The following is a 13136-nucleotide window of genomic DNA, read 5'->3' as shown; positions in this document are numbered from 1 at the left end:
TAAAGTAAATTATACGGGGCATGTGGAAGAAAACATAGGTTTTGATTTGAATTAGTTTGCTAACCAGGAAAGCCAGGGGAATCCCTGAAACAAATGATGGAGGTGTGAGGAGGTAACACCATCAACATTATGCTTCCCACCAAGCATCATAATAAATAATAATACAAACCAAAGCCTGTTTCAGTCTGGCAAAACAGCTGGATTTGGGTTGTAATTTCACATTCCCCGAGTGTAAAATCCTTACAAGTTTACATAATTATAAACAGCTGTTTAGCCCAGATATAAGGTTTAAGCTCATTGATGCATACTTGAGTCATACTTAATGTGCATGTTTGCATGCAGATAATCAAAAATCTCACATCAATTTGAATGTATGTTTATTTAACTGTTCAAAACACTGCAAAACTATTCTTTGGTCATAAGGCCTGATACTGGTTTCATATGGGTTCTGAAACTTTGTGTTATACTTTTGAGGAAGTTGTTCACGAAGTCAGGTTAGTGTTAAATAAAAACAGGTGAAGCAGAACACTCAGTAGTGTTGAAAATAGCAGCTGTCGTGTTACATTTGTCCTCATCTCTCTGTCTCTGGATTAAAATCAGGCCTGTGTAATAGTAGATGTTGTAGTTATTTAATTTTAGTTTGATCCCATGCAATGAAACAATATCACTTCACCTACTATAAGCACTTTATTTATCTGTAAGACTTGAGAAGGACAACAACAAGAATGACAACAAGAGTGTGGAAAACAAACTGACCGCTTTGTGGCGGTCAGTTTAGATTAGACATTCACACTTTTTGTTTATTTTATTAACAATTTCAATAGGTCACAATAACCAATGACTGAGTGGCATTGCTGTTAATGTGGCACTGGTCAGTATCATGAAATTAAACAAGGCAGGACACAGAGTAGAGTGATTTAGTACAGTTTATTCAATATCCTCCAGCACCATCTCAAAACCCTTTTCCGTTTAAGTACTTTATTTTTAAAGGATGTTGCATTACTGGCCAGATGTAACAAATGTGGTCAGATTTTACGTCATGTTTTGCAAACTTTCTCTACGGTCTTCGTACTAAGAAGACATCATAGTGAAGTGTTTTCTTAAATATCAGTATATATTTCTGAATTACATTGCATAACCATTAAATAAGTGACATAAAAAAAGTGACTAAGTGACATTTCATACAAAATACCAAAAACAACTGGTTCCATGACAGTTTAACTAGTTTTATGTGAAAGTGTGAGTGCCTTCAAGTAAAGGCAATTTTTTCTGATTCTTCCTGCGTTTTATCACTTAATCCTTGTTCAGTTGATTTTTCCTCCTCACTTTCTTTTTGTTTGTGGAAATTGTCAAAAAATCCTAAAATTTCTCATGCAACAAAAGGGACTGTTCTGTCTCTCTTGGCCTTTACTTAAAGTCTTAACATCATGCAGGAATGTGCAGGTAAATTCTCTCATATTTCTTATTTAAAGCTTCCATGTTCCCACAGTCCATTTCTGCTTCATAGGGATGACCTAAAAGTCACCTGTGTAGTCATGATTGTGATCTCACTTCCAGGTGGCTGTGACTGGACGCACACTGGCAGATTTTGTGCTCTTTGACCCGAGGGACTGACCCGAGCGACTCCGGAGGTCACGTTCTGTATTCTCACTCATGGCCTGTTCCTCGTCATAACTGAGAAAGAGAAGTGTAAACACAGATGTGAACAGCATGTGGCACATACACACGTTTCATATACACCTATTTGTATATATGGATGTGTGAAAAATTCGGGGGAAAATGGTGGTTCTGTTATGGTTGTCATAGTTTTAGTCCTCCTTAGAAAGGAGGGTCACTGGAAATGAAGACTGCTTGATAGAGTTTATTCTATAATGAAAGTGTCATCATGAGGCTCTAAGCACATGCACACTGAATTCAAATTTTTATTTCTCACATACATAATCACATGTGCACACCCTCATTCTCACCTAGGGACAGCTTAGAGTAGCCAGGCCACCAACTGGCATGGTTTTGAGAAATGAGAAAAAACTAGAGAACACAGAAAAAACCCACACAAACACAGGCAGAGCATGCACAACTGCACACACACAGTGACTCGAGCGTAGGATCAAACCATGGGCCATGACTCACTGTGACACAGTGCTACAGGCACACCAAGTATGGACCTTCTGATATTTATTCATATCAGAAGGTCCTTTTTCATACACCTATGTGATTCAATTACAGATCTAAATAATCGTTTGAAAGCATATTAACATGTTATTATTATTTTAGTATAAACATGCTACACTTTATGCTTTCTGTAATCTATAGTTGCTAGTCACTGACTGTGCATCCTTATCAGTAGTAGAAGCAAGCACTCACAGGACTTGGTAATTGCCAAGAACCTCTTTAGGCGGGCTGCGGTTCCATCGGCAGTCTGGGATCTCACCATTCGGGGCAACAATGTTGAGTGTGTCATTGATGAGATTGTATTTTAGAATGCGGTCATTTGCAGTGCTGGACGTGAGTGAAGGAGAGGCATTTACCTGGCACACACACACACACCTGTATGAGTGGTGACAGGCAGGGTTTATAAGCATACTGACTCAGAGGTGTTTTCTTGTGTCCTATTAAGAACCAGGGCGTTATCTACAGGAAGTGTATTACTTATCAATGTACTGCAGTGGTGGGTGTAGTCTACATGCTTGAACACACACACAACCTATTTATTCATACAGTCTAAAGCAAACCATTAAGTTTGAAGGGAAGAACCTTTCTCACTACAACTGATTTGGTTACAGACTGGCACAGATACATGCCACATACCCACATGTGTAACCCTATCATGGGGTTTTCCCACTGAACTGCTTACCAGTGTAAATGCCTTATACATACTTTGCCTTTGAAAATGCTAGAAATATTATATTATATATATATATATATATATATATATTATAATATCTTAATATAATCCCTATGCTCACAAATTTCAAGCACTGCTGAGAAAGAACTGTTTTTTTTTATCCACACTATGAATTAAGTGACTTTCTTGTTTCCAAATTTGGCATCACACATGGATTATATGAGAATGACATAACAGTATGTGAAAATATAGTCAAGTTATTCTAATACTGTATTTCCTATACGATTATTAAACCTATTTTTAGACTTTTTTTTTTTTTTTTTTTAATTAATTTCAAGCTAAAAATAGCTGGTTTCCAGGCAGATAATTTATCAATTTTAAGCCTTTATTTCTAGACAAAAATACAATTTAAAAAAATGTTTAAAAAATAAATAAATAAATAATAATAATATAAATAAATAAATTTAATATTTTTTTTTTAAAGAATCTAATAATTGAATTGTATGTCTATCCCAACCCTAACCACAAACCCTAAACTAATGTAATTTATTAACAGCCATATTTTACAAAATTACTGATGTTTTTCCAAACGGGATTAAAATGAAAAAGCAAATCACTCTTAGATCAAATGAGCTCTAAAAAGTCTGAGACCACAATGAAAACCTGGGTTTTTTGTTCGTTTATAATTAGAAATAAACAGGTTTTAAGGTTTTGAAATATCAAGGATTATACGCTATTTCTATGTCCCTATTTAAACGTAAGCAAATCTGTCCGATTTTCCTCATGATTAATCTCATTGACTAAAGCGTGTGTTCGGACAACACTCTGATTCGAACTAAAATGGATCAGAAGGTTTTGCACAAACTTGTGGAGTCCATGGCAGCTCTAGTGCACACTGTCATTAAAGCAAAAAGGGGAAATGACACATACTAAGAAACTCACTGAAGAAATTCATGTAAATATTTCAAAGAGTCTACTTTTCACTTTCACACAAGTTGTTATCAATTATATAATATGTCATGAAATCTGTTGTATTAAATTAGAGAAGAATGCAGAATAGCATAAACATTTTCACTAATGCTCTCAGACTCTGGACTCCACTGTAGCAAAACTGAGCTCATTCTGATGGATCGCTAATGCAGATGGAAATAATAAATAATAAACTACCAAGAAACAAAAGTAAATAAGACAATCAACCCAACTTCAGATGGAAATCTAATGCCATACAAACAGAACATGTCAATAATTTGGGTGATCATACTAATAAATAAGTGATCAAATTTCAGTGGAACAAACATACATTATATTTTCCCATAAGGCAAGAAAACATTACTTGATGACTTTTCTTCACAAGTCTAAAAAGTTCTCATTTACTCCAAAACAATTCATATAATTCTTTGGGTGAGTATATTTCAGGAAATCATGAGTCTTAGTTACAATAGTCTGGGTAAATACTCACCTCAATAAGCCATGGCTTCAGCTTGTCATCAATAATGATGTCATAGCCGTAGCACTCAAAGCAGTGTTTGTCGTTGATCATAACAGGCTGTGAGAGACAGGAAACAAAGGAAGCATTAGGTAAAATGTGCTTTGTGGTTGGAAATTCTGTTAACATTACAATGCTGTGCTTGTGCAGACAGAGTGCCTTATTCTGCTGTTTCACAAGGATTCAAAGAAAAGAAAATTCAATATAAAAATGATTTAAAAAACCCTTTCATTAACAAACGTTCCAGATAATACAAGAGGAATTTCCTGTAGTTGTTTAGTAATGTAGTGAAATCATGCAAGTCATTGAAACATCACTAATGTAACAGGCTTGTGTTGTGAAAACACTTCTATGTCAAGAAATAAGTACCTAGTTTACTTTTCTGACAGGCCGATTTCACTTCACGTGTGACTGGCAGTTTATATAAGGTGTAGATAGTCTAAATGAGAATTTTGGACCCTGTTATCGAGCGCTCTTTGTGCTTGTATAAACATTACAACACGTGACCCTGACATGGACACATATGTTAATAGTATTATATGCAAACACTTGCTATGCACAGATGTGGACATACACTATATTGCCAAAAGTATTCGCTCACCCATCCAAATAAACAGAATCAGGTGTTCCAATCACTTCCATGGCCACAGGTGTATAAAATCAAGCACCTAGGCATGCAGACTGTTTTTACAAACATTTGTGAAAGAATGGGTCGCTCTCAGGAGCTCAGTGAATTCCAGCGTGGAACTGTGATAGGATGCCACCTGTGCAACAAATCCAGTCGTGAAATTTCCTCGCTCCTAAATATTCCTCAGTCAACTGTCAGCTGTATTATAAGAACGTGGAAGTGTTTGGGAACGACAGCAACTCAGCCACGAAGTGGTAGGCCACGTAAACTGATGGAGCGGGGTCAGCGGATGCTGAGGCACATAGTGCGAAGAGGTCGCCAACTTTCTGCAGAGTCAATCGCTACAGACCTCCAAACTTCATGTGGCCTTCAGATTAGCTCAAGAACAGGGCGCAGAGAGCTTCATGGAATGGGTTTCCATGGCCGAGCAGCTGCATCCACGCCATACATCACAAAGTGCAATGCAAAGCGTTGGATGCAGTGGTGTAAAGCACGCCGCCACTGGACTCTAGAGCAGTGGAGACGCGTTCTCTGGAGTGACGAATCGCGCTTCTCCATCTGGCAATCTGATGGACGAGTCTCAGTTTGCCGGTTGCCAGGGGAACGGTACTTGTCTGACTGCATTGTGCCAAGTGTAAAGTTTGGTGGAGGGGGGATTATGGTGTGGGGTTGTTTTTCAGGAGCTGGGCTTGGCCCCTTAGTTCCAGTGAAAGGAACTCTGAATGCTTCAGCATACCAAGACATTTTGGACAATTTCATGCTCCCAACTTTGTGGGAACAGTTTGGAGCTGGCCCCTTCCTGTTCCAACATGACTGTGCACCAGTGCACAAAGCAAGGTCCATAAAGACATGGATGACAGAGTCTGGTGTGGATGAACTTGACTGGCCTGCACAGAGTCCTGACCTCAACCCGATAGAACACCTTTGGGATGAATTAGAGCGGAGACTGAGAGCCAGGCCTTCTCGTCCAACATCAGTGTGTGACCTCACAAATGCGCTTCTGGAAGAATGGTCAAAAATTCCCATAAACACACTCCTAAACCTTGTGGACAGCCTTCCCAGAAGAGTTGAAGCTGTTATAGCTGCAAAGGGTGGACAGATGTCATATTGAACCCTATGGATTAGGAATGGGATGTCACTTAATTTCATATGCGAGTCAAGGCAGGTGAGCGAATACTTTTGGCAATATAGTGTACATACTATCGTGCCACTGTGCACAATAAAAACTATTTTAAATCGTAACCACAGAGCATACATATACTGAGATTTGAGAAATGCCTTTGTGTGAGAAAAAAATCTCTTCTTTGTTTCAATTACCAATGTGAGTGTCTGTGTAGGCAGAGAGAAACAGGGAAATATGACTAACGTCTTCAGTGTGTATATGAGCATAGGTAGTTTTTGTAGTTTCAGTTCACATTGGACTTTAACTAGGCCTTCTTCTCTGTCAGCCATTGTGAGTTAAAATATATACATTTTATTTAGTTTGTGCGGTTCGCTGCCTCCAAGTACTCCAATTATCCAATCAAAGGACGGGAAATTGCTGAAGTAATCGTATGCCTGCTAGACGGCCCCAGTGACACCAACTCGAAATCTGATTGGTTAATGTAACAATTTCAGTGCCACTCATTTTAAGCTACGGGCGCCTGCACTATTGATTCTGAAGGCAGATTTCTTTCACCCTGGCAACACATGATGTCATCCACTGGCTGAAATATGATTGGATAAATACTCTTATCATAAATATACACTACTGGAAGCAGCACAACCAAGAGGAAAGCTATGAAATGTAGAGAATAGACTACTGGGAATAATTTAATACACATTCAGGAAAAAATATATTAAATATATTAAAATGCAAGTCAGTGATTCAGATCAGTGCTGTTTAGGCCAGCAGAGAAGACCTTGCTGGCCCTGACAGCCCAACACTGGACTTTAAATTAAAAGGCAAGGATTATCAGATATAGAGCATCAGATATAAGGTGAACATTTTCTTTCTTGTGCAAGAAATGAACTCAAGCTTCTGATTATAAGGCTGAAATCCTACTCACATTTTCCAACCTAAAATAGAGTCTTCTGAAATTAGTGATCCAAGGCATTGCCAGAAATCGTGCTGATGAAGCAATGCCTATTCCCCCTTTCAGCATTCTTATAGAAAGTTGTATTCATGAACTGTATTTAATTATTGGTCAAATGTGTGTGTGAGAAAGAGATACACTCACAGCCACAGCTTTGAGGGACTGTACCACAATCCAGTGGATCTGGTCAAAGAGATGGTTAGTGACTTCCTTTCCTCTGGTGCTTTCTAGATACAGGCGCAAGTTATTGACTGTCCATTTACCTCCGTGGACAGGGTTATAGTCATCCTGCACAACACACAGAGGTATTCAAGTTATACAGACATATACTATATTGCCAAACGTTTTGGGACACTCCTCCAAATCATTGAATTCAGGTGAAGCATTAAGAGTTCCTTTCACTGGAACTAAGGGGCTAAGCCCAACCCCTGAAAAACAACACCTGAATGCAATGATTTGGAGGGGTGTCCCAAAACCTTTGGATTTCGGTGAGTTCCAATAAAGACTATAACATCATGCAAACAATTTTTGGTATTGTCAGTGATAAAGCTAATCTTGAAACTGTTATCATCTGCATAGCTTTTACTTTTCTGCTCTGCATGCGAGGTGATTGATTCTCTCAAAATCCCTGAATGTGCTACAGTTTTTAAGTCTGTGTGGTTCTGGTTCTGGGTTCACAGTTGTGGTGGCCTTGCATAAGTTACCTTCAAAATCAGTAATGGGTGAAGTGAGCTAAATCAATGTTGATAACTGATTTGGAAGATAACTTATGCAAGGCCACCACTATATATAGTTACTTTTATCTACTCATTTTGTTATCTTCTTCTTCTTCTTTCGGCTTTTCCCTTAAGGGGTCGCCACAGCGAATTATCTCTCTCCATCTATCCCTATCTTCTGCATCCTGCATTTTGTCCCTAATGAGAAGCTTGCGGTGTAAGTGGCAAGGAAAAACTCCCTGAGATGATATGAGGAAGAAACCTTGAGAGGAACCAGGCTCAGAAGGGAACCCATCATCATTTGGGTGACACTGGGCAGTAAATATCCTCATTTATTACATCCATAAACCTCCTCTTTGACCTTCCTCTTTGCCTCCTGCCTGGCAGCTCCATGTCCAATATTCTCCTACCAATATACTCTCCCTCCTCTGAACATGTCCAAACCAAACCACTTTCATATACACATACATAATTATTATTGTGATGGTTGATGGCTGCATAAATTAAAAAAATATAATGGAGCATGCTGTTATAAGAAAATAATGAATAATGGTGTGGTGTAATGAGACCCAATTCCCAATACATAGGAAAGCTGATTATTTTCCAAAAAGAGTTATGATATTGTGGCATATGCAAAAATACATTGACGCTGTAACATATCTGTAATCTGGGTATAAGCGTATGATTAAACCAAGCTAAATGAATTCTTTTGCATCATCATGCTTGACTGTATTTATTTATTTATTTATTCCCCTTGAAAGACAGCATGGAGATAAAGTAATACAAGTGCTTCATGATGAAAATATTTTAACTTCCTCTACTAGAACCTTTAATATTCTCTGGTCAGACACGCACGCAAATGACCACACAGGAGTAAAAATATCAACACAGACACCCGGTCCTCTTGACATCATACTCACCCCATGTTTCTGGATTGCCACGTTTGTCAGATGCACAAACATGTTGTCCAGTTCACTAGTACTGGGGGTGTACTTAACAGTGCAAAACCGACAAAAACCAAGCTTATACCTGAAAAAGCAAAAACAGCATCATAAATAAATGTGTCCAGCTTCAGGTAATTGCTATAAAATACTGGTTACAGATATCTATGGCTCCTGGTTAATACTCACATGTAGCACTTCAGAGGCCGGTAGGTTGTGACCAAAACATACAGACGCAAATCAAACTTTTTCCCACCAATCAATAAGGGATTATCGATATACAGTGAGATCACATACGCCTCCTTGCCACTGTTAGCTGCCATGAACCTGAAGACAGACAACAGGACATTCTCACATCTGAGTGCTGACAGCCAAGATGATTTCAGGGCACAGAGCAACTACATAGGTGTTTGAAGGCAGTAGTGAACAGTGTAATAAGTAGGAAAAGAGAGTAAATGACCAAATGATTTAATTATATACTTTTAATTATCCATGTTTACATAGAAAAGTAATTCTATAGTCTGCATCCCATCCATTTTCTGTACACTTTATCCTAGGCAGGGTTGAAGGGAGCCTGGACCCTACCCCAGGCGACTCGGGCACATGTGGGGGACACACTAGACAGGGTGCCAGTTCCTTCCTTGGACCACTATTGATAGATAGTGACAACTATAGACCGGGAACACCCCACAAGAGCTGCAGTTTTGGAGATGCTCTGATCCAGTCATCTAGCCATCACAATTTGGCCCTTGTTAAACTCGCTCAAATTCTTACACTTGCCCATTTTTCCTGCTTCTAACACATCAACTTTGAGGACAATGTTCGCCTGCTGCCTAATATATCCCACCCACTAACAGTTACCATGATGAGGAGATAATCAGTGTTATTCACTTCAGCTGTCACTGCTCATAATGTTATGTCTGATCGGTATATATACAAATGTAGATGAATGTATGGATTGAGGGATGGATAGATGGATGGAAGATAGATAGATAGATACATACACTATATTGCCAAAAGTATTCGCTCACCTGCCTTGACTCGCATATGAACGTAAGCGACATCCCATTCCTAATCCATAGGGTTCAATATGACGTCGGTCCACCCTTTGCAGCTATAACAGCTTCAACTCTTCTGGGAAGGCTGTCCACAAGGTTTAGGAGTGTGTTTATGGGAATTTTTGACCATTCTTCCAGAAGCGCATTTGTGAGGTCACACACTGATGTTGGACGAGAAGGCCTGGCTCTCAGTCTCCGCTCTAATTCATCCCAAAGGTGTTCTATCGGGTTGAGGTCAGGACTCTGTGCAGGCCAGTCAAGTTCATCCACACCAGACTCTGTCATCCATGTCTTTATGGACCTTGCTTTGTGCACTGGTGTGCAGTCATGTTGGAAGAGGAAGGGGCCAGCTCCAAACTGTTCCCACAAAGTTGGGAGCATGGAATTGTCCAAAATGTCTTGGTATGCTGAAGCATTCAGAGTTCCTTTCACTGGAACTAAGGGGCCAAGCCCAGCTCCTGAAAAACAACCCCACACCATAATCCCCCCTCCACCAAACTTTACACTTGGCACAATGCAGTCAGACAAGTACCGTTCTCCTGGCAACCGCCAAACCCAGACTCGTCCATCAGATTGCCAGATGGAGAAGCACGATTCGTCACTCCAGAGAACGCGTCTCCACTGCTCTAGAGTCCAGTGGCGGCGTGCTTTACACCACTGCATCCGACGCTTTGCATTGCACTTGGTGATGTATGGCTTGGATGCAGCTGCTCGGCCATGGAAACCCATTCCATGAAGCTCTCTGCGCACTGTTCTTGAGCTAATCTGAAGGCCACATGAAGTTTGGAGGTCTGTAGCGATTGACTCTGCAGAAAGTTGGCGACCTCTTCGCACTATGCGCCTCAGCATCCGCTGACCCCGCTCCGTCAGTTTACGTGGCCTACCACTTCGTGGCTGAGTTGCTGTCATTCCCAAACACTTCCACGTTCTTATAATACAGCTGACAGTTGACTGTGGAATATTTAGGAGCGAGGAAATTTCACGACTGGATTTGTTGCACAGGTGGCATCCTATCACAGTTCCACGCTGGAATTCACTGAGCTCCTGAGAGCGACCCATTCTTTCACAAATGTCTGTAAAAACAGTCTGCATGCCTAGGTGCTTGATTTTATACACCTGTGGCCATGGAAGTGATTGGAACACCTGATTCTGATTATTTGGATGGGTGAGCGAATACTTTTGGCAATATAGTGTAGATAGATCCATACCATGTGACTTTTTTTTTTTTTTTATACCTCCCCTAATGTATCTTACGTGGAGGTGCGGCTATCCCTTGACCACTTCTTGATCTGTGAGAGTTTGTTGATAAGGAAGATGCCTTTCCCCTGAGCTTTCCCACAAGGCTTCATAATCCATGTGCTGGATGGACTCTTACGGAATTCTTCCACAAAAAGATTGTAGTCCGCTGGGAGCATGAACGTCACTGGCACGAAATCTGTCCAGACCGCAGACAAAAAACAGACAGATAAGACAAAGCAGAATACTCACGTGACAAATCTAAGGTGTGGGCAGACAGGCTGTTAAGATTACCCAGATAAAGATATTTCCCATTTTCATCTTTCTCTGCAAGAGGGCTGCTCTCCTTCTCCAACTCCTTCCTGTAGCGCTTAATGTTCTTAATCATTAGATCCTTTCTTGTCAGCTCATAGTGGTTTGGGAAGTGGTTAACCATCTGATCATCAGACAGGCGGTAACCCGTGTCTACACTGAACACGTTGCGAATAGTCTGGATGCTCATCCTGCAGAGGACACATTCAATCATGACCAAGGTAAGCTTAGGAGGAAAAGCTAACAAAAATCATTTTATGATTCAAAACCGCCTAAAGGAAAAAAATCCACTGTGAACAACTTGCATACCAATATTCATAATCAAGTTTCGCAAAAGATTTATTAGTTTAGTTCTAACTAAAGTGTGTGATGCAGCAGCACTTTACTCCTTTAGTCAGTCTGGCTTCCTCATCTGTACTCAAACAGATCAGGTTCCAAAGCTTTCATGTTAATAGCTTGACCAACATACTCATCATCATTTCTCATTAATATGATGTTGCTGGAAAATTGTGAGTATAGAAGCTAACAACAAAATCTGATCATTATCTGATCAGTGTAACATTATGACCACTGAGAGGTGATGTGAATAACACTGATGATCTTCTCATCATGGCACCTGTTAGTGGGTGGGATATATTAGGCAGCAAGTGAATATTTTGTCCTCAAAGTTGATGTGTTAGAAGCAGGAAAAATGGGCAAGCGTAAGGATTTGAGCGAGTTTGATAAGGGCCAAATTGTGATGGCTTGACGACTGGATCAGTGCATCTCCAAAACTGCAGCTCTTGTGGGGTGTTCCCAGTCTGCAGTGGTCAGTATCTATCAAAAGTATCCTTTAAGTCCTGCAAGTATCCTTTTCGCAACTTACAGGACTTAAACGATCTGCTGCATCTTGGTGCCAGATACCACAGCACACCTTCAGGGATCTAGTTGAGTCCATGCCTCAATGGGTCAGGGCTGTTTTGGCAGCAAAAGTGGGACCAATATTAGGCAGGTGGTCATAATGTTATGCCTGATCTCTGTGTATGTGTAATATATATATATATATATATATATATATATATATATATATATATATATATATATATATAACCATCCAATTTCGAATCATCAGCCTACAAATTAACACCAGACCCAACACCCAACAATTCCATATAAATATATGTAATGTCTTTCAGGGTGGACTTTTCCTTTAAGTGCTTATATTAAAGTGCTGTCTTGCCAGTAAAAGTTCCAGTCTTCGTTGTCGGTGACTTGGACCCATCCTCTCTTCTCAAAGTTGTTGACGAGCACAGATTTCTCTATGTCAGTCACCCACTTCACCTTACCAGCCATCACGCCTTCTGTAGGGATGGACAAGACCTTCTCCTCATTGCAGGGGGCAGAGAGTGCGCGTGCCTCCACCCATCAAGTACCAGTCCTGAGGATCATGAAGAATTTAAGTGCAAGACACAGACACACACACACACACTTCCTTAATCCAGGATTCCACTTAATTACGACACTTACCGTCCAAGGCCCTTAAAGCATCCTAGCTAACTCACTAGCCAGCTGCAGTACACGGAATGAGCCTCAAAACATCTGTATTTAAAATGTCGGCCCCTGTTATTGTTTTCTTAAACAGGAAAAATTCTCAATTCTTTTTCACTTTTTCTAAATGCATCTTTCTCTATGTGTGCAGTAAAATAACAACACAACACAGGTGCTTCCTAGGAGGAGGATGTCCATGGCAACGAACCTAGCATATGTGTATTCCGGAAAATCCCGCCTCCCGAATCCTATGATTGGCTTCTTAGAAGACTTCCTATGTTATGATTGGCTAGACAAGCGCATTCTCAACAG

General features: G+C 40.1%; 1 protein-coding gene across 1 annotated transcript; it reads right to left on the bottom strand.

Moving 5' to 3' along the window:
• Nucleotides 1-908: 908 nt before the first annotated feature.
• On the bottom strand, nt 909-13053 carry ttll1 (tubulin tyrosine ligase-like family, member 1). Its single transcript, XM_058416544.1, has 10 exons — nt 12804-13053; nt 12517-12714; nt 11280-11488; nt 11004-11184; nt 8881-9018; nt 8671-8779; nt 7179-7322; nt 4305-4391; nt 2365-2528; nt 909-1674 (listed from the first exon to the last, which is right to left on the bottom strand). The coding sequence occupies exons 2-10, from the start codon at nt 12627-12629 to the stop codon at nt 1548-1550; spliced, it is 1272 nt and encodes a 423-aa protein (XP_058272527.1). The 5' UTR covers nt 12630-12714; nt 12804-13053; the 3' UTR covers nt 909-1547.
• Nucleotides 13054-13136: the final 83 nt, after the last annotated feature.

Source organism: Hemibagrus wyckioides, linkage group LG19 (genome assembly GCF_019097595.1).
Source record: "Hemibagrus wyckioides isolate EC202008001 linkage group LG19, SWU_Hwy_1.0, whole genome shotgun sequence".
Lineage (NCBI taxonomy): Eukaryota > Metazoa > Chordata > Actinopteri > Siluriformes > Bagridae > Hemibagrus > Hemibagrus wyckioides.
The sequence above is the reverse complement of the archived record's forward strand: the minus strand, read 5'-3'. Positions and strand labels throughout refer to the sequence as shown.

Bases quoted from the DNA above. Each gene is read 5' to 3' on its own strand.
- ttll1 (XM_058416544.1), bottom strand. From the start codon at position 12,629: ATGGCTGGTAAGGTGAAGTGGGTGACTGACATAGAGAAATCTGTGCTC. The intron at 8,780-8,880 runs GTGAGTATTAAC...TTGCTTTTTCAG, and splicing joins CGGCCTCTGAAGTGCTACAT to GTATAAGCTTGGTTTTTGTC. The intron at 1,675-2,364 runs GTGAGTGCTTGC...TCTCTTTCTCAG, and splicing joins CTTGGCAATTACCAAGTCCT to TTATGACGAGGAACAGGCCA.